The sequence below is a fragment of the Protopterus annectens genome, chromosome 3.part0 (assembly GCF_019279795.1).
Source record: "Protopterus annectens isolate FY-2018-M chromosome 3.part0, PAN1.0, whole genome shotgun sequence".
NCBI lineage: Eukaryota > Metazoa > Chordata > Ceratodontiformes > Protopteridae > Protopterus > Protopterus annectens.
Window position 1 is genome coordinate 1122675477 of NC_056731.1, and position 26178 is coordinate 1122701654.

At 40.4% G+C, this 26178-nt stretch overlaps 1 protein-coding gene across 3 annotated transcripts in view; it reads right to left on the bottom strand.

The window, feature by feature from the left end:
- LAMA3 (laminin subunit alpha 3) overlaps positions 1-26178 on the bottom strand; it is a 2187360-nt gene that overhangs the window by 703152 nt on the left and 1458030 nt on the right. For all 3 annotated transcript variants that reach the window (XM_044065357.1, XM_044065355.1, XM_044065356.1), the window contains exon 29: positions 5981-6158. In XM_044065357.1, coding sequence (XP_043921292.1) covers positions 5981-6158 — 178 coding nt within the window. The remainder of the gene's footprint in view (positions 1-5980; positions 6159-26178) is intronic.

The following is a 26178-nucleotide window of genomic DNA, read 5'->3' on the forward strand; positions in this document are numbered from 1 at the left end:
GCCTCTATACCTAAAAAACAAATGATAAGAATGCTGAAGATCTTATAACTCTAATCAGGGGAAGCCAACCTCCCCCTTCTAAGAGACCTAGTTCTGAAGTTGTTTATGAATTTTCTGAACAGGATTCTGATTTTTCTGATTCTTCTGATGATCTGGATTTGCCCTTATCTACTTATGAGGATTCTGATGCAGAGGACTCTATTCCCTCTGCTTCCCCTCCAGAGGATTTTTCCTTTGGTGAAACCCTACATACTCTAAGGGAGCATTTCCACTGGGAAAGCCAGGATTTTTCTGATTCTAAAAAGAGGTTTAGGGATTTCTTACTCCTGCCTCAGCATAGGCCTTTAGCTATTCCTCCTGTGCTAGACATTGTTGATGATACTTTTTCGAAATCTAGTTTGTTCCCTGATTCTTTGCCTCCTGCTCCCAGAAAACCTGACAGATATTACAGGGTTCCTGATTCTCACAAGTTCCTTTTTAAAAATCCTATTGTGGATCCAGAGACTATTTCACAGGGACCCAAGGGCATTAAGGCTTCTACAGCTAAAAATCCTACTTCTTCTGATGGAGACTCCAGGGATAATTGAGGTAAGAAGGTTTACACTTCTGCAACCTTGGCCATTAGGGCTTTAAACTGCCAGTTTCATATGTTAAAGTATCAGCAACATGTTACTGGATTGCTTAAACAGAAAATGATGTTGATTCCTGACTGTGGAAAATAAAGAATTACAGGATTTAATGCATTCTGCTGAACAGGTTGGAAAACATACTTTGCAATGTGGATTTGATTCATTAGAGGCCTCTTGCAGGGCTGCTGTTACTGGGTCTGTGCTCAGAAGGCATGCTTGGCTTAAGGAGCAATCTTTGCCTAATCATGTTAAAACTAAATTGTTCGATGCTCCCTTAACTCAGGACCGCCTGTTTGGCAACAAGGCTGAGGAAGTTCTTAAAAAGATGGAAGATAAAGCTAAATCTATGCAAACTGTTAAAGATTTCTTACAAGTTCAGCCTCCTAGATTTAGTAGGCACTGACCCTCTAAGAATTGGTCCTTTCCAGCCCCTTCCAGGTCTTCTCAAGCCAAACCCAGACACAGCAGAAACTCCAGGTTTCAGTCCCAGGGGACACACAAGACTAAGCAATGGGGGATTTCCTCACCCAAATCAGGGAGTAGTAAGACTCCCCCCTATGGAAAACTGTCTCAATGACTTGCTTTTAAAACTTTCAAGCACTTCCCAACTGAATGCTCCTTTAGGCAGAAAGACTGGTCTGCAGGCCAAAAACTTGGAACTCTTTACCCAGGACAAATGGGTTTTAAATATAGTGTGTCAAGGATACAGATTTCACTTCCACACCTTACCAACACCAAGCGGGTGGCCAGACCTACCCCCAAATCAGTGGGCAGAGGCCCAAAATCAAGTACTCTCTCTCTTAAGCATGGGTGCTATTCAGTTGGTACCAGAAGAGGAAAAGGAACAAGGTTTCTATTCAAGGCTTTTTCTGGTACCCAGTAAAGGCAATACATGGTGTCCTATCCTAGACCTTTCTGCTCTAAATATCATTCTGGTGATTCCAAAATTCAAGATGCTGACTCTTCACCAGCTGCTTCCTATGCTAGGCAAAGATGCATGGTTGGCAACACTAGACTTAACAGAAGCATACCTGCACATCCCTATCAGGGAGTCTTGCAGAAGATACCTAAGCTTCAAAGCAGGCTACATGCACTATCAGTTCTCTGCACTGCCCTTTGGCTTATCTACTGCACCCAGGGTATTCACAAAGTGCCTAGCTCCAGTCATTGCTTTCTGCAGTCAAAGAAATATTCAAATATATCCATACCTGGACGATTGTCTAATTCAGGCAGAAAGCCAGGACATACTTTTGAATCATCCGGCCTTTGTTCAAAGGGTACTGACTTGTCTGGGCTACACCATAAATGAAAAGAAATCACACCTGGTACCCTGTCAACAGATTATATTCCTGGGAGGAAGCTTGAATACAACTTCCCAGGTGGCTTTCCTCATGCCAGAGAAACCAGCTCATTTGACAACCTACTTCAAACAAGTGGCCACAAAAACCCAGTTATCTGCAAGGCAAATACTGCAAGCCTTGGGGTTCATGGCCTCCTGCATTCTTCTAATTCCATATGCAAGGCTGCATATGAGGAGACTACAATGGTATCTCAAAAGCCTATGGTGTCAACATTCACAGAATTCCTATCATACCTTGCCTATGCCTAGAGTTCCTTTGGTGGGCAGAGGCCTGCCACCAAAACAAGGGACTACAATTCACACTACCCCCTGCCACCCAAACCTTAACAACAGATGCATCACTCTATGCATGGGGGGCTGACGTGGCAGGGAAGTGCATTCAGGGCAAATGGAACCCAAGTCAAATGCACCTACACATAAATCAAAAGGAAATGTTAGCTGTACAGAATGCTCTGACAGCCTTCAAGGACCACATTCTTCCAGGACAACTAATGGGAAAGACGGACAACACCACGGTCATGTGGTACATAAACAAGCAGGGGGGTACACACTCTTACCCCCTCTGCAGACTAGCCATGGCATTGTGGAACACAGTCTTGAGCTACCATGTGCACCTACAAGCTCAATTCCTGCCAGGAAAACTAAATACACTGGCAGCTGGACTAAGCAGAAACCTCATGTACCCACATGAGTGGAAACTGGAACCAAGGATTTTCAACATGTTGACAAGTAAATGGGGGAGCCCAGATATAGACCTGTTGCCTCCCCCCAGAACCATCAATTGGACAAATTTTGCACAAGGATTCCCCATAAACTAGCTTGGAAAGTGTATGCTCTATCCTTCAGCTTATGCCTTTCCTCTTCTGCCTCTGTTCTCCAAGGTACTACTAAAGATCAAACAGGACAAGCCAAGGATGATTTTAATTGCACCAGACTGGCCACGCCAGCACTGGTACCCCCTCCTGCGCAGTATGTCACTCTTGGCCCCATGGCACCTGCTTCAGACTCCTTCCCTGTTGTCTCAGCAGGAGAAACAGATTCTGCACCCTCAGCTGCTAACCTTGAACCTAGCAGCCTGGCTAATTACCTAATCTCTCCTTTACCATCCCTCAGTAAATCAGTGATGGATATCATTTTAGAGGCTAGGAGGCCTAGTACTAGAAAATATTATGCTGCAAAATGGAAAAGATTTTGTACCTGGAACCAATCTCAAGGGATGTGCGCAGCAGTGCCCAATTTACCTCAGATTTCACAATATTTGACTGAGATGCTTCATAAGGACTTGTCCTTTTCCTCCATCAAAATTCATGCCTCAGCCATTTCAGTTAATTATAGCACAGAGCCTCCTCTCTTCTCTCACCCACTGCTCACGCAGTTCCTCAGAAGGGCCAAAAATTTAAGGCCACCGAGGAGAGCTCCAACTCCAGCCTGGGACCTTAACTTTGTCTTGGAGAAACTCACTCTTCCTCCTTTCGAGCCAGCTGCTACTGCAGATTTAAAATTCCTTTCCAGGAAAACAGCTTTCCATTTAGCAATCACTTCTGCAAGAAGGGTATTTGAGTTACAGGCCTTTATGGCAGTGGAGTCTTTCATCATCTTTCATGTGGACATGGTGTCCCTCAGAACCAATCCCTCCTTCATGCCCAAAGTGGTATGCAGTGTGGCTCTTAATCAGTCCATTCATTTGCCTACCTTCTTTCCTAACCCACAGAACAAAGGGGAATGGATACCGCACTCCTTAGATGTGCACAGACAACTTAGATTCTACTTGGACAGGACTAAACCTCAAAGGAAATCTGAACAACTGCTGGTGGCATGTGCTGCAGGGGCAGAGGGGAAAGCTGTTTCAAAGCTAACCATTTCAAAAGGGATAGGCCACTGCATTCATTTATGGTATAATCTCCATGGAAAACCTATCCCACAGGGCATCAGACCCCATTCAACCAGGGCTGCATCTACCTCTACAGCCTTTCTCAGGAGCGTCCCTACAAGGGACAGCCTAGAAGCTGCTACCTGGATTTCTGTACATACTTTCACCAAGCATTATTATTCACCAATTTTTCACCAAATCCAGAGCTGGTTTTGCCACTGCAGTGTTGCAGGGCCTTATAGCTGGTCCTAATTCTATTTAAATTCCTCCTCCCAACCTTAGCTTTGGGAATCTACCCAAATGTAATAACTGCAACAGTGAAATACGAAGAACATAATAAAGTTGTGTACACTTAAATGTAGATATTTGAGTGCATTCACTGTTGCAGTTCTGGTTACCCTCCCTCCAACCCCCTTTCTTCTTTTAGCTAAACCTCTACTCTCGCTTACTATGCTCAAAGAGCTCTTTGGTGTATTTGCTTTTTTGTTGGAGGTATATCCTTGGTATTATAGATTTAATTGCTTCCCATTAGGAGAGCACCTGGTATCTGGGGCTAGAAAAATTGATATAATGGCATCGGCTGCATGTTTTATACCCCTGACAACCTGACGTAATGGAAGAAGGGACAGCAACCGATGCAGGACCCAAGACATTGTTAATCAGGCTGACTGGGGGCTACTGCAAGCAGATAGCCCAAATGTAATGACTGCAACAGTGAATACACTTGAACATCTACATTTATAGTAAGTGTACACAACTGTACTTTCTCAGAGGAAAAAGGAATGGTCCAGATTCAGAGCAGAATAACCCACTACGAGGGTTTTCCTTTGGTGCCATCTGACCTCTGAAGGAGGAAGTTATAACATAGGCACATGGAAATAACTCCTTCCAGTTTAAGCTTCACTAAAATTGGTAAGGGGGTTATAAGCCACAGCCCAAAAAAAAAACAAAGTTATTTGAAGAGAATGGAGGCTTACAGAACAGTGTGAGCAACAGATTCAGTCACAAAACAAAACAAATCTGGTGGGGTATCAGCCAGTGAGTTCAAAAGAGGACACTTGATACTTTGACATCTCTGGGGTCAGTGTGCAGATCTCCTATGATCACCAAGTCACCTGGCCTCACTAGACAACATCTGTATTTGGGAATCCTAGAGAAAAATCCTGCTGGGGAATAAGTCCATTTATTTTAAGAATACTAAAAGCACTATGGTCCCCAACCTCATGGGAGCTATAAAATAATTTCTGTAAAGGTGAAATGCACCCTTTGAACCATGTCTCTACCTTAGGTCTGCTGCACTAAGAGGGGAATGGTGTTGTGGTCTGCAGGTCAGTAGCTGTAACACACATCTGGACTGTAAAGTTGTAATAAAAAAAATGGGGGGTCTTGTTAATAGGTATGGGGGGGGGGACAAAAACAAAGAAATCAGTAATACCTCCAAAATCAAAATTTAGCAATAAGATTTGGGCACACAGTTAAGTAAGTTCCACAATACATTTTATAAATGTGTAGTTATTTTGACGATTATTCACAAACTCTTCAGATGCTGAGTCATCTTGTTGAATTGGTAAAAGATCAGCTGTCTTGGCTAACTGATTATAAAGTTTTTTAATGTGTTCAGAACGTCTAAGGAATAGTTTGGTTAAGAAAAAGTGAACTGCAGGTGGTCAGCTGTTCATCTTGGAATAACGCAAACTTATCTTTTGACAGGATGGCAGGGCAATGGGTGGTGTAAGTGCACCTGTATGACATGCATGGATACAACAAGGAAGCAGCTACTACTTGCTATTGCAGAGTGGGGAAAAAAGCAGATATGTGGCACCCAGAGACTTACACAGCTATAAATCGCCTTTGACTCATTGATGTTCTAATTATAATAGCAAAAATGAGTGTACCGATAAAGGGAAATATCTTAAGGCACAGGAGATCAGCAGGGCTAGTCACAAATGGAAGTGGGGTAACTCCTCATTAAAAAAAAAAAAATTCATAAGGGCAAACCATGACTTTATTTCAAGAAAATAGTGTCTGTTGCTGCTTGCTTACTTGTCTAAATAATTGTTATATCTTTTTCAAATACAGTGGTTTAAACAATAATGCTCACATGAGCAAGCATTCCTCTACCTGTGTTGGCTTCAGGAGTATTCCATTCAGTCTGCTGGTGGAAGATATGAAAGGAGTTTGTTGGTCAAACACACTCGTCTGAACTTGTTCAGGTTCAATCAAAAGGTGTCCATCTTGTAGTGCATTTAGAAGCAATGTAGTTGGAGGGGTTTCAAATTTGGAGGGAAGGCATGAAGTACTGAAAATTGTAGGACATAAGAAGATTACTTATTTCAGTTACTGGAGTACAATCATACAAAAACTCATAGACAGGCATGCAAATATTTGCCAACTGTTGTGAGGTTGGGTGAAAAATCTATACAACTTTATGTGAGCACACAACAGAGGTATTGTAGAAACTACAATGACACACTCAGATAGCAGATGCTCATTTTCTTATTTTACTTGTGATCCCAAGCACTGGATATTTCTGCAAGCATTCTGTAGACACTCCTACAAAGTACTATTCCAGCATGTATTAAGTACATTCAGAATCTCTTTTGTAGTACTGTGTCTTATTATAAAATACAAATGTATAACATCTCATGTATTATTGTTACACATGTGTAATGATCTAGTATTTGCAGAAGTTGTGAAAATGTGATAGCAGAATGTATGGAGCTTTTCTTCCCAGGTCTTCGTTGAAAAAGGTTCTTGTACCCAGCTGTACTTTCCCATTAAAAAAAAAAAAACAAAACAAAATAAATAAATAATTGCCCCTAGAACCCTCACTAACTCAATTAGGGTTACCACCTGTCCCACTTTGCGAGGGACAGTCCCTCTTTGGGCAGTTGTGTCCTGCAAAAAAAATTGTAAAAATGGCAAATGTCCTGAGATTTTAAGACAAAATTGTTTCCTGTCTTTTATGTAATAGCTGCATAAAACAGTTATTCTGTATCTGAAACACTTAAATGTTTTAAGAAACAGGATAAGCAACTAAAATGCTACAAGAATAAGCTTTTATTTAGGCAAAAAAGTGAAGTTCTGTCCTTTGTTCTCGCCGTGGGTATGTTTCGGCCTGCAAAGTCTGATGTTTGTACCAGAAATGTCCCACTTTGGGCATTTGAAAAGGTGGCAACCCTAAACTCAATTCAAAAACAAACTCAATAAATACTTCAAAACACACTGGTTATGTCCTTGCACTAACCCAGACTTTTGACCTTTCTGTTTCTTAGGTGCCTTACCTTCAGCTACTTCTAACTTTTTTCTACCACTCCATTTTAGGAAGGGTCAATTATATAACTACTGTTCAGTGTGTCTTAAACCTGAATGTAATGTTATGTATGTTTAACTTTGAAAATAATCTTATGTTAAGTGTTTTATAATAAATTAGCACTATATGTGCTAAATGCTGGAATTGCTTATGACTGTAATCTGCTTGAAACTAGCATTAACTAAATGTTCAGTGTGTATTATTATCTTGGAGCTTTTCTCCCCGGTCCTCTGCTGAAAATGGACATGTATCCAGTCGGACTACCCCGGTCAACAAATGTAAAATAAATAGTCAAAAATGAGCAAACAAACTTGTAAAAATGTGTAGAAACAGGCAACCTGATGTCCAGATAGTCAATACTAACCACAGGAAACAAAGTCCAAGTTTCTTCTTTAACGTAAAAGTGTTTTATTTTTCAAAAAGACAACGTTTTCGCCGTGACCCCTGTCACAGCTTCCTCAGAAGAAGACAAGTAAAACAGCTAAACTGGTCTGTTCAAATACTCAGTTAACAGGAAGTGACAAATAATTGCACTTCCTGCACTAATTTGACTCAATAAAAATAATGAATAAAATCATGAATAATCATAAAACTCCATTGAATTATCTATAAATATTGTATGATAAAAGACAACATAAAAATGTTCTTACTAGTGCATTTACATTAACATTGTAAAAATTATGCATTAAACCCACAAAATAATGTACATATAGGCATTACCTAAAGTAGCTCCTTAGTTTAAGAACACATGAAATGTTACAGTTCTCATTGAGGCCATCTAGCCTAAATGCATCTAAATTCAACTGCCATAAAAGTTCGACACACTCAAGAACTATCTGAAAGGGCCTCCCTATCGGTTAAAGGTACTTGATCAATACCCATAAAACAAAAAAAAGAGTGGTCAGGGTTACTGCTAACATGTTTTGCTAAGGCATTCTCTAAAAGAGGTTTTTATGGCATAAAGGTGCTGGTATATTCTCTCTTTTAGTTTCGATTGGTTTTCCTATGTAAAAGGAAGGGCAGGAATTACACAAAGCAATGTACACCACTGACTTTGAATCACAAGTAATCCTCTGCTTAATGTTGTATTTTTTATTCCTAACTATAAAGGAATTTCCAGTTCTCATCACTTTACACATGTTGCAGCATCCACATTTAAATGAACCTCTAGGTCTTATGTGACCATAAGTGTTAGAAGTATGCTGTAAAAGTTCTTTCAAATTATTACTTCTCCTGTAAATTACATAGGGCGCTGACCTAACTTGTCAATCAAGTTAACGGAATTAATAACTAGTGGCCAGTTTTTAAGATAATGGCCCAAATTCCTGTTGAATTCAAGTTAAATTGGGTTATAAAACTTAAAGAAAAGTTTCTCTGCTGATTTAGTAAGGAATTTTTGTGTGCTAATTCATTATCATTAGTAGACCTACCTACATTAGATTGATCAAGTAGTGGTTTATACAACCCTTTTGTTCTTTTAGTGTCAACTTCATTTATAAGCCCTTCTAAAAGAGGGACAGGGTATCCGCGGTTTATAAACATACCTTTCAAAAATTGGCACTCAGCTTTAAAATCGCTGTAAGTGCTACACATCCTGCCTGCACGTACCAGTTGTCCTTTGACAATAGATTTTTTCTGCCTAGGTGGATGTAGACTAGTGTAGTGCAGGAAAGAGTTGCAGTACGTCTGTTTCCTGAAAATGCCAGACAAATAAATCTCTTCATCTACTTCTTTAGTTAGTCTCACGTCCAAGTAGTCTGTTTCTATTGTTGAAAACCTATAAGTAAATTTTAACCATTGTGTAGAATTGTTCAAATAGTCTACAAAAGTTTTGCTTCTTCAACTTCATTCCCTTTAAAAGGATAAATATGTCAAAAACCTAGTGTAATATTTTATCTTCTGCATTACAGTTTCATTAGATAGTATATAAAGGTTTTCCCAAAGGCTACAAACAGGTTAGCCACACTGGCTCCAAGGAGCCCATGGCTACTCCACATTTTTGTAAATAGAATTTATGTTCAAAAACAAAAGTTTGATGACAGTACTATGCTCAACAGTTCTGTTACAACGTCAATCTCCACTTGTGGTGCATTTAAGTCTTTAAGAAGCAGTTGAATCCATTCAACTGCCTCATTGTGAGGGATGGATGTATATAAATCAATGACATCCACAGTCAAAAGTTACACTCAAGGTCAAACTTAATACTGTTGATATCACGTAAGAAAGACCAGGAGTCTTTGCAAATAGTAGGTATTTTCTTTACATATTTTGATAGAATACTATCTATCAATTTTGAACAGGGGTAGGTCATAGAAGACCTACCATCTATTAATGCCCTCATGGGAGGATTCTTTTGGTCTTTGTGTATCTTGGGTATTCTGAACATTACAGGCAACTTTGGCTGAATAATGTCAATATAGTTGTATGTCTCTAAGTCTATTTTGCCTGCTAGAAAGGTCAAGAAATACCAGATGCGACCTTGAACTACATTAATCTCATTAAGGGAAGAAGTAACATAGGCATCAGATGATAACACTTGCATCATTTTTTCTGTGTATTGAACGTTGTCGAACACTACCAAGCCCCCTCCTTTGTCAGGTTTCAAAAACCTGACAGTTAAAACCCAGGTTTTTAGCCATTCACGTTGTGCAAGTGAAATATTCATCTCATTCAAAGTACTACTTGATTTTTGTGTAGAAAACAGATGTCTTATATCTAATTCACACATTTGTCTTTTATCATACAATATTTATAGATAATTCAATGGAGTTTTATGATTATTCATGATTTTATTCATTATTTTTATTGAGTCAAATTAGTGCAGGAAGTGCAATTATTTGTCACTTCCTGTTAACTGAGTATTTGAACAGACCAGTTTAGCTGTTTTACTTGTCTTCTTCTGAGGAAGCTGTGACAGGGGTCACGGCGAAAACGTTGTCTTTTTGAAAAATAAAACACTTTTACGTTAAAGAAGAAACTTGGACTTTGTTTCCTGTGGTTAGTATTGACTATCTGGACATCAGGTTGCCTGTTTCTACACATTTTTACAAATGTAAAATAAATAAATAAATAAAATTCTTTGCACCAAATCAATGCAAATTTAACCCAAATAATAAACAACAAAGTAGCTGACAGTGAATTTAGCTCAAATGCTACATAATGAAAGTGAATGAATTTGTTCACAGCAGAAAACAAAAACATGTTACATAGAAAGGCTTACTGGAAAAGGTCACCCAGACTCTGCCATAACTTGCTGCGAGGGAAAGGTTAGTTTGCTTGTGCTTTTTCTATTTTGTATTATTTTATTGCCTTCTTCTATTTTGTATATTGTGATTTGTTTTCTTTATACTGTGTTTTACTTGCCTTCTGCTTTTAACTGCATATTAAAACTAGAAGAGACCACAGCTGTGTCTCTTGTGAGTCACACAGACATTTGTTTCCACCCTCCCACACTGGCGGTGTTGTTTTCATAATTTCAAGTGTCTTTCTACTTGCCTTCTCCTTGTGTTAATTTGACCATATATCTCCTTCCCTCTCCCTTTTCATTGGCTTTTGTGAGTAAGCACAAAATTATCATTTTGTGAAATCACTCCCCTTCAACTATTTCAGTTTATTGGCCACCCCACTGTATTCCTGAGAACCAGAATACAAAGTAATAAAAATAAAAATAAAAATTCCATCCAGGTGCAATTAACCATAGGTAAAACTGCCCTACAGTTTGTAACATGCTACAGACCACCTTCTCAAACTCAGGAAACCCACACAGCCTTCCTGAAGACACTGGAGAGTATAAATGTCTCTCCAAACACCATCATATTGGGTGACTTCAACTACCCAAACATAGACTGGGAACATTACTCAAGCCCCAACACCCTAGACCAAAGGTTCCTTGAGTTCATAAACTCAAATGCTATGGAACAACTAGCCACCATTCCCACAAGAGGAGAAAATATACTAGACCTGATCATCACAAACATGGGGACAAAATGCTCCACACGGAAGTATATCCCTCATTGGTGAGATCAGACCATAAATTAATCTCACTGGAGATCCACATCCCGCCCCCACCCCAGCAAAAAGACCACAGTGAAGAACTTCTCAAAAGCAAACTTCACACTTCTTAAGACTGGAGTGGTATCCTTCAAGGCCCCGAGCCAGTGGAAACCACAACCCAAGCTGCTGAAACCCTTACAAATGCCTTCTCTGAGCACCTCCAGGAATGTATGGATCAAGCAATCCCTAATAAAATCAAGACCTTTTCCACCAAAGGCAGGCGCCGGTCTGGTGGACTCCAGCCATAAACAAACTCTACAACAAGAGGAGAAAGCTACTACATGACAGAGCAAAATCCCTAAATGGGAAGGCATCTCTGATCAATACTAGCAAAAAACTACGATCACTCATAAAATCATCCAAGGCCAACTTTGAGAGAAAAATCGCTAATGGCACAAAAGACAATCATAAAGCCTTCTTTAGCTATGTTAGAAACCTGGGTGGAAACTCCCAGATATGCTCAGAATTAGTCCAAAATGATAAAAAAATCACTGAACCCACAGACATTGCCAACATACTGGTAGACAGGTTCAGTGCAAATTTCTCCCCTCCCCCCCCAAAAGGAGAAATATCTATCCCACCAGAGTCTAGCCTCCCAAACATCTCAGATGCCCAGGTGAGAGCTGCTCTCCCTAAAGCAAAAAACACAGCATCAATGGGACCGGACGGTGTCCCCGGCTGTGTGCTACATGAACTCAATGAGGAACTAAACCCACACATAAGGCTGCTGTTTAATCTTAGCCTTACTACAGGATACGTACCCAAAGAATGGCGTACGGCAACTGTGGTTCCACTCCACAAGGGCGGTGCTTATACGGACCCTGGAAATTACCGCCCCATAAGCTTGACGAGCCTTGTCTGCAAAGCTATGGAGAGGATCATAATGGAACTCATAAATAAAGACATTGGGGACCTACAGACACTGGATCCTACCCAATTTGGCTTTGTCAAGGGCAGATTCTGCCTCTTGAACTTGGTCGACTTTCGAAACAGTCACTAAGGCCATTGATGAGGGTAAGGCAGTTCACACAGCCTACCTTGACCTAGCAAACGCATTCGACACAATACCCCACTCGGGCATCATAGAAAAGCTCACCAGCTTAGATGTAAACCCATATGTCACAAGATGGGTTGCAAACTGGCTCAAGGACAGAACACACAGGGTTAGAGTTGCTGGTGCCATGTCAGACTCTAAGCCGGTCACGCGGCGGTGTCCCACAGGGCTCAGTCCTGGGCCCCTCTTGTTCGGCATTTATTTTTCTGAAGTGCAGGCAAACATAGGGGATTGTGGCTGACAAAATTTGCAGATGACTGCAAACTGGGCACCATAATTGACACTCCATCAGACAGAGACATCCTCCAGAAAGGTCTCATAGAAATGGATAACTGGTGCCAGAGCCATGGCCTTAAGCTAAATGCCAAAAATGTATAGTCATACCCTTTGGGAAAAACAAGGTAACCCCTAATTACCACATAGGTGGTAATCCATTAAACACGGAAGAAGTTATCAGGGACCTGGGGACCCAAGTTGACAGTAACCTCTCTTTTGACACTCACATTGCCAAAGTGGTTAGGAAGACCTTCTACATTGCCCACCTGATCATGAAGGGATTCACATCCAGATCAGGAGAGGTCATTGTACCCCTGTACTCTTCACTTATCAGACCAATGATTGAGTACAATGCCCCATTTGGAATGTACCTTACCCGACACCTGCAGCAGTTGGAAAGACCCCAAAAGTTCCTCACCAAAAGGATAAAGGCTCAAACATATGTCATACGATGCCCGACTGAAGAAACTCCAGCTCTATTCAGTCGCATACTGTCTGCTCAGAGGTGATCTGTGCCTGACATACAAGGCCATGTCCAACCCGAATTAATGGACATGCTCCACCTCAAAAATCCAAATCCACCAGAGCCACGAGAGCAAGAGACTTAAACCTCAACACGGATATAAATAGGACGTGCTGGAGGGACAGATTCATCACCCAGAGACTCCCTACACTATGGAACAGAATCCCAGTCCATGTGAGGCAGAGCCCCTCACTGACTCTGTTCAAGAGAAATCTTGACGAGTGGATGGGAGATCGTAGGTTTACCCCGGGAATCATCTCTGTATCACTGCTGGACAGAGCCACAGCAAACTAATGGGTATAGTATTCTCATCCTAAGGGGTGGTGAAAGCCACACACACTCTGGCTAGGCTTATAAATGCCCTAGGGCAGATAGCCTAGTATGAACCTATGAACCTATAAAGTGTCCACCTCCTTTCAATATATCTTGCTCTTTTAAAAGTAATGGTCCTCCACTTAGACAGATAATGCTTAAGTAACCCCCTCTTTCATATTTTAACTGCTTAGTACACACTGCAGTGCTTAGGCTATTACCCATTTTTCCATCTTACCTTTAAAATCTGCAACATCTATTGCAAGACCACCAATTACTGGAGAGCCCACATCCTACCTCTCATAGTCACATTGGGATTAGTGCATCTGTTTTCTCCTGGTGAGAGAAGAAGCAAAGGGACATTATTTTCTAGAGACTGCTGATCACTGGAAAGCCTAATAATTGCTTCATAGGTGACAGCTTGAATTTGTGCTTATATTCTGCTCCTGGTGAGAGAAGGAGCAGAGTGCATTGATTCCTGACTGTTTCTGGTTGGCTATTGAGTGTTTGTCCTTGATGTTTCTGATTGGTCTGGTTGCTATTCAAGGCATCTACCAGGAAAAGACTACAACGAGCCTACAGACCCTTACATCATCTGGGACAAGATTGTGGATCACAAAACAGGCTGTGGCCTGCTTCTCATCTTGGGATTGATGCTAATGTTTTGCTTCTGGTGAGAGAAGAAGCAAAGGAGCATTGTATCCCAGCAGAGTGAAGCTGTGGTAGTACCAGAACTAGTAGTAGCCAGGCAATAGCCATTCACGTGATGCCCTCTTTTCATCATTCTTGACAAGCAAATTCCTTGTACTGCTTGATTCATTTCTAACTTCAAATATCTGCCTAAATACATCAGTTTTCATTTTTCATGGTCTACTTATTAGTTTCCTCTCAAGTGTTTGGCAGTGCCCTGTATAAACACAGATACCTTGAGTGGCATTTTTTTTGTAAAAGCACAACTGAAATTTCAGCAATACCTAGTTGCACACAGGACTACTAGTTTGCAGTGACAAGCACTTTCCTCAGAGTTGCGAACCAGTTAACCCCTATATTGCATTATATTCTCACCCCAACTGTTTAATCAATAAAAAAGGATATGAACTTTTCTGAGTAGCTCCGTTACCAGCGTGGCGGATATGGGCATCATGAGGCAATGTAGAAATTGCCTCATGTTTACTGACAAACAAACAAACTGATATGGTATGTGACAGATATATTTACACAATGTCACTGAAGGCAAAGCTCTCACATAAAAATACGCCCAATGTCAATAAGGTTGTCAGTAGTACACAAACTGCACCCATCACACACAATTCAAAGCAGACATAAAGATCCACATATGCTGAGGCACTTAAATGTAACTTTCCTAAACCCCAAAGACCTCCTAGATGAAGTACAAATAACAAATACCCTCAGCAGCCCCAAATGTACTCTTTCAAAACAACACCCACATCAACACATTCAGCACATCTCATGGAGCCTCTACTTCTAAGCCCATAAGGCAAGCCACAACACAATCTAACATTCTGGTCATTGGAGACTCCATCATGAGACACACTGATGTCCCTCTCACCAGGCTGAGTAAGGAGAAAGTCATGGCCACTTGTATCATGGGGTAGGATCTGTCACATTACGCATGCACTCATGCCATTGGACCACAAGTCACAGTTCATGTATGACTCAGTCACAGTTCATGTGGGTGCGAATGATCTGAAACATACCCCCCTAGACTATATGAAGAGAGACATCATGGTGCTCTCAGAATATGTGTTGCAGGCTGGTATGAGCCTAGCATTGAGCAGCATTTTACCTTCTCTAAGGATGATGACACAATGCAAACAAAAGATGACTGACTTTAATAATCAGCTTAGTTTCTGCTGTCATTCTAAGGGGGGTGCAATATTTGTCAGCATGGAAGGAGACAGTCAACAGACCATGCTGCTTTGCCAGGGATGGTCTGCACCTCTCCCCTCTAGGCATTTGAATATTAGCTAAAACAATGTCTTCCACCATATTTCCTTTTTAGGCAATGTCAAACTAAAAGTACTTCTGACCATCGCAAATCAAAACCAAGAAAATCTAAATTTATTACTGCTCAATGCTAGGAGTCTAAACAAAAAACTCCACTCCCTAGAAACTCTCTTTACCCTAGAGAATGCTGACATCTGTTCGATCACTTGAGACATGGTTTAAAGCCACAGAGAGTGCCTCTCGAATGGAGAATAGCAACAGTTATCCCTCTGCAGAAAGGTTTAGACCCATAAGTCACACTAGTCTTATATGCAAAGCCATAGAAAGAATTATCATGGAAAAGATCCATAATGATTTATAGCAAACCTCCAGACACTGGACCCAACCCAGTTGGGTTTCATGAAGGGCAGGTCATGCCTACTTAACCTAGTGGACTTCTTTGAGAAGGTCATCAAAGCAATGGATGAGAGCAAAATGGTTTACACTTCCTACCTTGACCTGGCCAAGGTAATGCTTACAAACTTGAGAGGTTAGGTGCAAACCCATATGTCACCCACTGGATAGCCAACTGGCTCACAGACAGGACCCAGGAAGTTAGAATTGGGGTGTCCACCTCTACATAGAGGCAAGTCACAAGTGGAGACTCTCAGGGATCGTCTTTGGACCACTCCTTTTAGCATTTACTTCTCTGAGTCACGGCCAATGTCAATAGTGTCTGGCTGAGTAAATTTGCAGATGATTGCAAATTAGGAGCTGTCATTGCATCCCACACCGAAACAAACATTCTTCAGGAAGGGCTGACATAGACAAATGACTGGCGTCAGAGCCATGGACTAAAACTAAATGCCAAGAAATGCATAACAGTATCCTTTGGGAAGTCATCCACCCCTGGTAGCTATAATATTAACAACATATCCCTTAGAGTTGACCCAGTAGTCAGGGACTAAGGGACACACATAGACAGTAATCTATCCTTTAGCATAATATGTCTACAGTAGGGAGGAGATAGTTCTATGTTGTGTAACTTATTAACAAAGGTATGGCATCTTGGTCCAAGGAAGTCGTTATTTTTGGCATTCATCAGACCTATGAAAAGAAGGATGGCATATTTAACAAATAACAAAAAATGACCACACCACCAAACTGGAGCCAATTTGGTGGTTTGGTCATTTTTTGTTATTCATCAGACCTATCACTGAGTACAACATCCCTTTGGTATGTATCTAACCAGGCACAAATGGAACGTCCACAGAGGTTCCTCACTAAAAGAATACAGGGCATAAGTAAAATGTCCTATTCAGACTGCCTCAAGGCCCTATCCTTGTATTCAGTCTCCTACAGGCTATTGAGGGAAGATCTATGCCTGGCATACAGGGCATTGTCAGGCCCCACTCTGATGGGCCTCCTGCATATTCACAAACAAACAGCACCAGAATGACCCATTCAAAAGACTTAAACATTGCCTGTAACATAAATAGGACCTGCAGGAGAGACAGGTATGTATCCCAGGGACTACCACTTCTCTAGTGTAGGCTCCCCATCCATGTGAAGCAGAGTTCCTCCCTAACCCAATTCATAGGTTCATAGATTAGTAGTTGGCTAACCGCCCTTGTGGGCCATTTTAAGTCTAGCCATTTACCCCATGTGAGAATTAAACCCTGTACCCTGTGTTTATAAGGTAAAAACCTTAACCATTATGCCAACTTCCCTAACTTGAACGACTGGTATGGGAACAGAAAATTCATACCTGGATTGGCACCTATGTCTGTAATCGACACAGGCACCCTGTAAATAGTTCACCTCCCAGGCCACTGCTTGTAAATGTTTAATCTCCCAAGCCTCTGCTTACAGTTATCAAGGGTGCCAGAACTTGGCAGAGATTTGGAATGCATGGATAAGCTTAAAAATTCCCTCATGGTCATTAGCCTTGTAAGCATCTATGAACCTAAGGAGTAATTATAACATGACAAAAAATGTAAACATGCATCCGTACTGGCATATTTGCAGTTGCTAGCTGTATTATGTTTAGTGTTTTTTTTCTCCTTTTTTTTCCTATAGGGATTCTTGTTTGTTACATTATTAGCCATTCTCTGTGACAGGTTGACTGTCTGGATGCTATTTACTGGCCAATTTTTTAAAGAGTTATTGCTGAAAAAAATAATTTAAACATGCATCTAATTGTGATGAATTAATTTCTCATAGATAAAGGCAGCAGATATAATGCATATTGTGCCAAATAAAGGTGTGTGCATGTGGGGTGTATTTGTGTGCATAAAGGTGAGCACATGGGTGCATACATGTGGGTGCGCGTGCATGTAATATGCAAAGGCCCTGGTGTGTGATACATGAAATATCTTGCACTGCAGGCTTACAGAAATAGTTTTGTGATAAGGGGTGAATCAAGTTTTCTAATCTTGCTGTTTGTGACTTCTACACGTTGTACTGTGGGTGTTTTTGGAACTTTTTCTGAGATAATATCTTCATAGTATTACATTATTTTGTGGTATCATTTCAGTTATGCAAAGTAAGTTATGCCCAGATATATTACTATACATATTTTTAGTAAATCCACCCATTCAATGCTGTTGGATATATCTGACTGCTGTAATGATCCCATGAGCAGCCTGTGTCATTCACAGTACTTACCAGGGACCAGGAAATGAAAGTAGATTGACAGGACTTTATTCCATATCACACACCACAGCCCCCCCCCCCCTACAGACACACACACACACTGCATGCAAATCCGTAGACAATTAAAAGTCACCAATTCACTTACTGCATGCCTTTGGGGTTGTGGGAGGAACCTGAAATACTCAGAATAAATCCACAAAAATGCAAGAATAACATAGAGAATCTGCAGAGAAGGCGCCCCAACTGAGAACCAGACCAGAGGTACTCTTGATATGAGGCAACAGGGTTATTCAGTGTATCACTGTGACACAGTTTTAATGGAATCTAATGAATGTAATGTAATTGATTATAATCTGATCCACTTTCCTGGGAAAGCCATATTCCAAATGGATGGTTGTGAGTGGTATTTTTTTAACTTGTATTCTTTATTTTATGTTTTTTCATTCTAATTTTCTTACATTTTATTTCTAAGGGGTTGACTTACACAGCTGTAGTTGTTTTTATATAGTCAAATTAATACTTTTATAGGTGCAGTGTGTTTTTTTTTTCTTCATGTGTGAATGCGGTTGACTTACAGTGACTTGTCAGGGCTTTGAGCAGAGTTGGGGTTAACACACATTCGTAATAACATGCAGTGCTATACAAAGGGGGGGTACTGCACTTTTGACTGTGCTGCCATTCAGAAGAGACGTTAAACCGAGGCCCCAGCTATCTGAGTTTGTAGTAGTTCAGGTGCATCTAAAAGAACCCATGGCACCTATTGGAAAGAGCAAGGGAAGTTTCACAATGCCCGGGCCAAAATCCCCCTAGTATCAATGCTTCCTTGTGTCTTTCCTAAAAGACACTACTAGCCTAGTGGGACTAACTCAGTCAACAAAGAATAATTAAAAAATAAGATAAAATAAATAAGGTGCTGTGGGGGGCAAACCTATTAATGCTTACTTACAGTAATCCTGCCCCTGCCCATACCATTTACCCTAACCCTACACCTTACCTTAGTAAAACTTTTCTTCATGAATCTCTCCACACAAGACATCTCAGACACACAACACATGCATGACAATAACCCCCCCCACAAAGGTGTAACTCTTACCCTAAGCCAAGAACACTTGCACGACCCTAAACCTATTCCCTTACCTAGTCCTTAGTCTAATTTTAACGTAATCAACACAACACTAACTCTATTCCCTTACCTAGCTTACCTCTTTCTCCTTTTGGGTGTATGTCTAAGTAAGATTGTTGACCTTTAAACTAGTAGGTTCATAGGTTCATAGGTTCATACTAGGCTATCTGCCCTAGGGCATTTATAAGCCTAGCCAGAATGTGTTTGGCTTTCGCCACCCATTTTAAATTTATTTTGCTATGCCCTTTTTCGAGGTTAGTATACTGTGCCTCTGTCTAACAGTGACACAGAAGTGATACCCGGGGTAAACCTACGATCTCCCATCCACTCATCAAGATTCCTCTTGAAGAGAGTCAGTGAGGGACTCTGCCTAACCTGGACTGGGATTTTATTCCAGAGTGAAGGGAGCCTCTGGGTTATGAATCTGTCCCTCCAGCATGTCCTATATATTTCAGTGCTGAGGTTCAAGTCTCTCGGTAGCGTGGCTCGATGGGATTTGGATTTTCTTAGGTGCAGCATGTCCATTAATTCTGGGTTGGACATGGCTTTATACGTCAGGCACAGATCGCCTCTGAACAGGTGATATGCCACTGAGTAGAGCTGGAGTTTCTTTAACCGGGCAGCATATGGCATCTGTTTGAGCCCTTTGATCCTCTTGGTGAGGTACTTTTGGGGTCTTTCCAGTTGCTGCAGGTGTCTGGTAAGGTACATCCCAAAAGGGGCATTGTACTCAATTATGGGCCTGATGAGGGATGAGTAAAGAGGCACGATGACCTCCCCTGATCTAGATGTGAATCCCTTCATGATTAGGTGGGCTATATAAAATGTTTTTCTAACCACTTTGGCCACGTGGTTGTCAAATGAGAGATTGCTATCAACTTGGGTCCCCAGGTCCCTAATTAAAGTACTATACAATTTCTTACTCAACTGCAAGCTGTGAACAATATGATCAGTTTTCTTAGTACATAGCATAGAATCTACTTTTTTCAATACAGATCAGGTCCACGTATGTTTGCTTCTTACATAGATGCCAAGACGTTTGAGGACAGGCAGAATGGCACTTAAAAAAAGGACAATTTTTGACAACACAAGTCTTTTCTAATTAGAAGGAATTTGAAAATTACTTGTGATGTGAGCAGTTTGGAAAATGGTTTGGCATCAGAGCTTCTTTTGGAATAAATAATTTCATCCTGTATGACAAACCACTGATATATTGTAAAACAATGACATTTACATTAAAGGACAGAGTTACAAACAAACAATTCTGCTTAACTGTAGGTGTATAAGTCTGAGCAGTTATGACATAGGCAGTGAATTATCATGGTAAAATATCATAGTTCATAGAAAATTATTTTTAAATTATTTTGTTAACCATACATCCACATACCAAAAAGGCATCTTTTAGCAGTGACCTTGGAACATTGTTTTTTTTAATTCACTTGTTAACCAAGTAAACACCACTTAACACAAATACCGCTTTTCTTGAAAGACTCAAAAGCAGCAGTCTGGTTACATGACTTGCCTGTCAGCTCTGTGATGTACAGTTTGAATTTCTGATAATGCTTCTAAAAATTCTGGATCAACTGCAGGAGCAAATGAGAGAGGATGAGACTGAGTGGTTGAAGTCAACTGCTGCAGCCTAGAGAGAGGAATAAAACTAAGCCAACCATTCTACAGACATTAGAGTGGGTGCAATTTTGGTATGCCACCAGCATTTGAGTTGTAATGGAGTGTGTGAATATCAAGAAGTGAATGCTGTGACTAATGTTGAGCATGCACAGTAATATGCATGCCTGGGAGGCTGGTGTTGCGCCTTAAACCCATCCACTGGTGTGGGGAATTGGGAACTTGGATCTAAGTAGAAAATGGCTGCCTGGATGATGGCCTCTGGTGACCATCCCTTACTGAGAGCAAATAGGATGACTATGCTTGGCAGACACTGGGGAGAAAAAAAGTTTATAAACAGCAAACAGTATATCAAAAGATACTGTAGAATATGCATTCGTATATACCTTTAAGAAGCTATCCAAAGGCTTGCACTAGAGTATAAATACTGAGCACATGCAAGCCTGACTGCCATTTTGTAGTTGGCTGCTGAGATGTATGTAAGCTCTGTTTGTTAGTTAGTTCGTTCATATTTAAAGATGCTGCTATCCATCCTGGTGTGCTTTTATACAATAAAGCATCTTAAACAAACTTCCTCACCTTGCTTGTCTTCTAAGTATTGAGGGATGAGTGACATGTTGTCAGAACTGGGATTTCTAAAGGACATGATGTCAGAAGAGGCATATCTAATGGCCAGAAAGACCTCCAGTTGCTCTACTTTGACTTCAAGAGGCATCTAGCTACAGTTGAAAGTATACACAGAAGTGGACCGTTCCTTGCTACATATATAATCTGCAAAAAACAGGCCAGAAATGAATTTCTAATGTTCAGCTTGCTCAGACTATTTCTTTTTTGTAAAAAATTTAAAAAAGAATACAGACCGCATTTTTTGCTAACCATGTACTTTTTCGTATTAACTGGGGCTATCCGACTTATTAGAAGTGTATGAAGTGCTTGCATGTTTGTGCAGTGTTACACTAAAGCTATTTCACAAAAGTACAGCCATTTCAGAGCATATTTTGCAAAGTACAGTATTTTGAAGAGTTTATTGTGCATTTCAGTATTATTACAAGTGCTGCCTGTGTGTGCATGTTCGTATAATTACAAGTGGACCTGGGCTGCATTGTATTTTACTATAATTTGTTGGCATGGCAGACGAATTTCGAAAATTATCACTACTAGTGTTTGATAATATTGCTGAGAACTGGAGAGTGTTTGAGCAAGAGTATGACAATTTCATACAGGCTGCATTTTCTGATAAAGATGACCCTACAAAGGCGTTTATTCTACTTAATGTAGCTGGGTCAGAAGCCATAGAATGGGAAAGTTCATTTACATATGTACCTGCTATTTATGATGGAGAGGAGGAAAAATGTCATATTGTTGTATAGGCCGAGTCAAGCGAGTGTTTAAAACATAAATTTAGAGAAATATGTAACCCCCCCAGACAAATGTTACAATGGAAAGGCACTTATTTTACACAAGACATCAAAAGCCAGGTGAAACTTTTTGCTGCATATATAACCGACTTGAGAAATAAAGCTAAAACTTGCAGATTTGGTGCTTTAAGGGATGAGTTGATAAAGGACAGACATGTGCGTGGTATTAAAGATGATGCTGTGAGAAAGATTTTGCTTCGTGACAGTGATTTAACTTTGAATAAGGTCATTGAGATTTATCAGATACATGAGCTCACAGAAGAGCACACAAATATGCTTACAAATGAAAATAGCTCTAGAAGGCACAGTGATAAAACTCATGTTGAAAGAATGCAGCATGTCATAAAAAGAAACAGGCCCAAGAACATGGCAGCAATGGGGTTTAGCAGGGACCTTTGTAGGTCTTCTCAGAGCTTTCTAGCAAGTTCCAGAAACCACACAGCCTCAGTGAAGCATAAGAGTGAGTCAGCCAACTCAAAGCATGGGCCCCACCCTAATTTCATTGTTAACTGTCGTAATTGTGGCAACAGTCATGAATCTAAAAGTGAAAAATGTTTAGCTTTTGGTCAACAATGCCACAAATGTAATAAATTGAATAATTTCAAAAGATTTTGTAAATCAAAAGCCATACATTATTTCACTGAAAGGGGACATTTTAAGAAATTAGTTGATCAATTAGAAAGCCATGACCCAGAGTCTCATTCTTTTTATGTTGATGGCGTGTCATTGCTTAATGAAATAGTCAATGTAGTTGATTTATGGGACAAGAATGAAGTATTTTGTACTGATAAACAGCAAACCTATAGAGCTTAAAGTTGATACTGGCTCAAAGTGCAATGTTATGTCTGCTGAAACTTTTGCTAGAGTAAGTGCTGGTGAAAGGCTTGATTTGGCAAAGTGTGCAAAGCTTGTTGCTTATGGTGGTGAAGAGATTCCAAAGTAAGGCTCAGTAATGCTTTCATGTTACTCTGCAGGTAGAAGCTACGACTTATTATTTTATGTGGTCAAGAGGCATGTCCAGTCATTATTAGGGCTCAAAGACTCTTTGAAAATGGGAATACTTTCATTTAAGAAGAGTGTCCACCAAGTTAGCATAAAAGACCACTGGTCTAATTTTGCCCAGTCTATTTTTTCTACCTGTGCTGATCTTTTTGAAGACAAACTAGTCAAGCTTCCAGTTGTATACTCCATGAAGCTAGACCCAGATGTCAGTCCAGTTGTCAGGTCAGCCAGAAAAGTTCCATTAGCTATGTAGACTAGAGTTAAAGCCGAACTAGATAAAATGGTACAACAAGGAATGATTTGTTCAGCTGAAACTCCAACTGAGTAGGTATCTCCTATGGTGGTATCTCATAAGAAAAGCTCAGATGACATCAGAATTTTTATTGACCCATAAGATTTGAACAAGGCATTAAAAATACCTCATCATCCAATGTGCACAGTTGAAGTGGCAGCCTTGATGCCAAATGCCACTGTTTTTTTGTCTTAGATGCAAAGAGTTCATTTTGACAAATTCTGCTTGACAAGAAATCCTCGTTGATAATTACTTTCAGTACTCCATTTGGCAGGTACAGACTTCTGAGAATGCAATTTGGGATAAATTCTGCAAATTAAGTCTTTTGATGTGCAGTGAAGCAATTTTTTTCTGGGTATCCTTGTGCTACTATAGTAGACAACATACTGGTAGGAGGTAGTGGTGAAGCTGAGCATGACAGAAACGTTCCGGAAAGGGCAAGTCAAGGGACTCAAGCTCAATCCACAGAAATGCAAATTCAGGCTAGGAGAAGTCACTTACATTGGTCATTTATTCATCAGTTCAGGCTTACAACCAGACCCTTCTAAGCAAACAGCCATTCTCAAGATGCCAGCTCCAGACAATGTTCAAGCCCAGCAATGTTTTAATGTTTTCTTTACATGATTATCTATCTAGGCAAGTTCATTCTAGACTTGAGTCAAATATCTGCACCACTCAGACAGCTACCATGTAAAGATGTATCTTGTTAGAACACCAGAGAGCATTTGATGTCCTGAAACAGAGAATTGCCAGTCCACCTCCTCTCAGATATTATGACATCCACAAACCAGTTACTCTTTCATGTGATGCTTTGAAATTTGGTCTCATTTTACAAGAGGGTCAACCTGTTGCTTATGCGTTCAGAACTCTCACCTAAGCTGAAATGCAGTATGCTCAGATAGAGAAAGAGTTTTTGGCAATTGTGTTTGCATGCTCCAAGTTCCATGATTATGTGTACAGTAGACCTATCCAAATTGAAACAGATCATCAGCCTCTAGTCACTATACTGAGAAAGCCTATGCACACTGCTCCAGCCAGATTACAATGCATGATGTTGAGATTGCAAAAGCAAACTTCTTTATCTCACTAATACATTATCCAGATCACTCAGAAATACCACTGAACAGAATGACAATCAAGGTTCTCAACTGTTTGATGATTTTGAAGTCATGGAAGTGAGAAACTTTTCTTCCACACGTCTTGATAAACTGAGAGATCCCACAGCCACAGATCCAGTTTTACAAAGGCTCAACCACATTATCAGTCAAAGACTGCTGTCAAAGCAATCTTGTTTACCTTAAGAAGTGCAACCTTATTTTGCATACAGAGATGAGATTTTGTCGGACAAAGATATCATTATGAAATTCTGAAAGTTATTGTTCCAATATCCTTGCAACCTGAGTACATTATTATCTTGCATCATGGTTACCAGGACCAGAATCTACCAAAAGAAGGGTGAGAGAGATAGTATTTTGGCCTTCTTTGTCACAAGACATCGAGAGTACTTTCTTCTTGTGCAGTATGTAATAGTACAAAGCCTCATCAACAGAAAGAACCACTTCAGCTTAACCAGATTCCTGAACTACCTTGGTCTACAGTAGCCACCAACATCTTCAAGTGAAATGGTCAGCATTATTTGGTGTTAGTAGACTCTAACTCCAACTGGTTTGAGATTGATTTACTTACTTCCTAACCTAGCATCTAGTACTGTCATTACTAAGATGAAGCGTCATTTTGCAGTACATGGTAGTCCACACAGTTATTGCTGAAAATGGCACGCAGTTTACAAGCCAACAGTTCAAGAGATTTGCAGAAGAATGGAACTTTACTCATGTCACAAGTAGTCCAGAGTACCTGCAGTCAAAAAGTTTGGCAGAACGTGCAGTGCAAACTACAAAACAGTTACTTGAGAAGTCAAAATGAGATAATATTGATGTTTACCTGAATCTCTTAAATCTCAGAAACAGTCCTCATGATAAACATCTTGGTTCACCTGCTCAGAGACTTCTGTTGAGACAAACCAGAACCACATTACCAATCAGTAGTCAGTTGTTGATTCCATGTGTCAAGAACAACAGGTTAGTGAAAAGCAATCTGTTGAGGAAATGCCTATCCCAGAAGTCTTGCTATGATAAGACCAGTAGACTGCTGAATCCATTATGAGAGGGGAGAAGTGGTAAGGGTGCAGACGTCCATAAATTATGATCAGATTGGTGTCGTGAAGAATATTTGTCCATAGCAGAGATTGTACATTATAGAATCAGAAGAAGCAATTTTTAGGTGGAATCAGAAACATTTGAGACTGGTATCCAGGCCTATACCACAGCAAATAGCCTGTGAGAGAGACTCTAGCTCAGAGTCAGTTGTCTGGTGTTCCAATTCCAGAGGAAGTTCCAGAGGACATTCCTGTTCCTATTACGAATCCAGAACTTCCTGATATAAGTTGTGCACTGCAGACTATCCCTGTTAAGTTACGATATGAGGTGGAATCTCTAAACCCTGTAGCAGATATGAAGCAACTTGGACATGAACACTGTATTTTCTTTCTGATGTACATAGCAATACATGCTCATCTCTGATATTCTTTTGCATGAAGAGCAATCTTTAAGAGGGAGGATGTAGATCAATATGCATGTGTACATACCTTTAAGAAGATATCCAAGGACTTGCACTAGAGTATAAATACTGAGCACATATGAGCCTAAGTGCCATTTTGTAGTTAGCC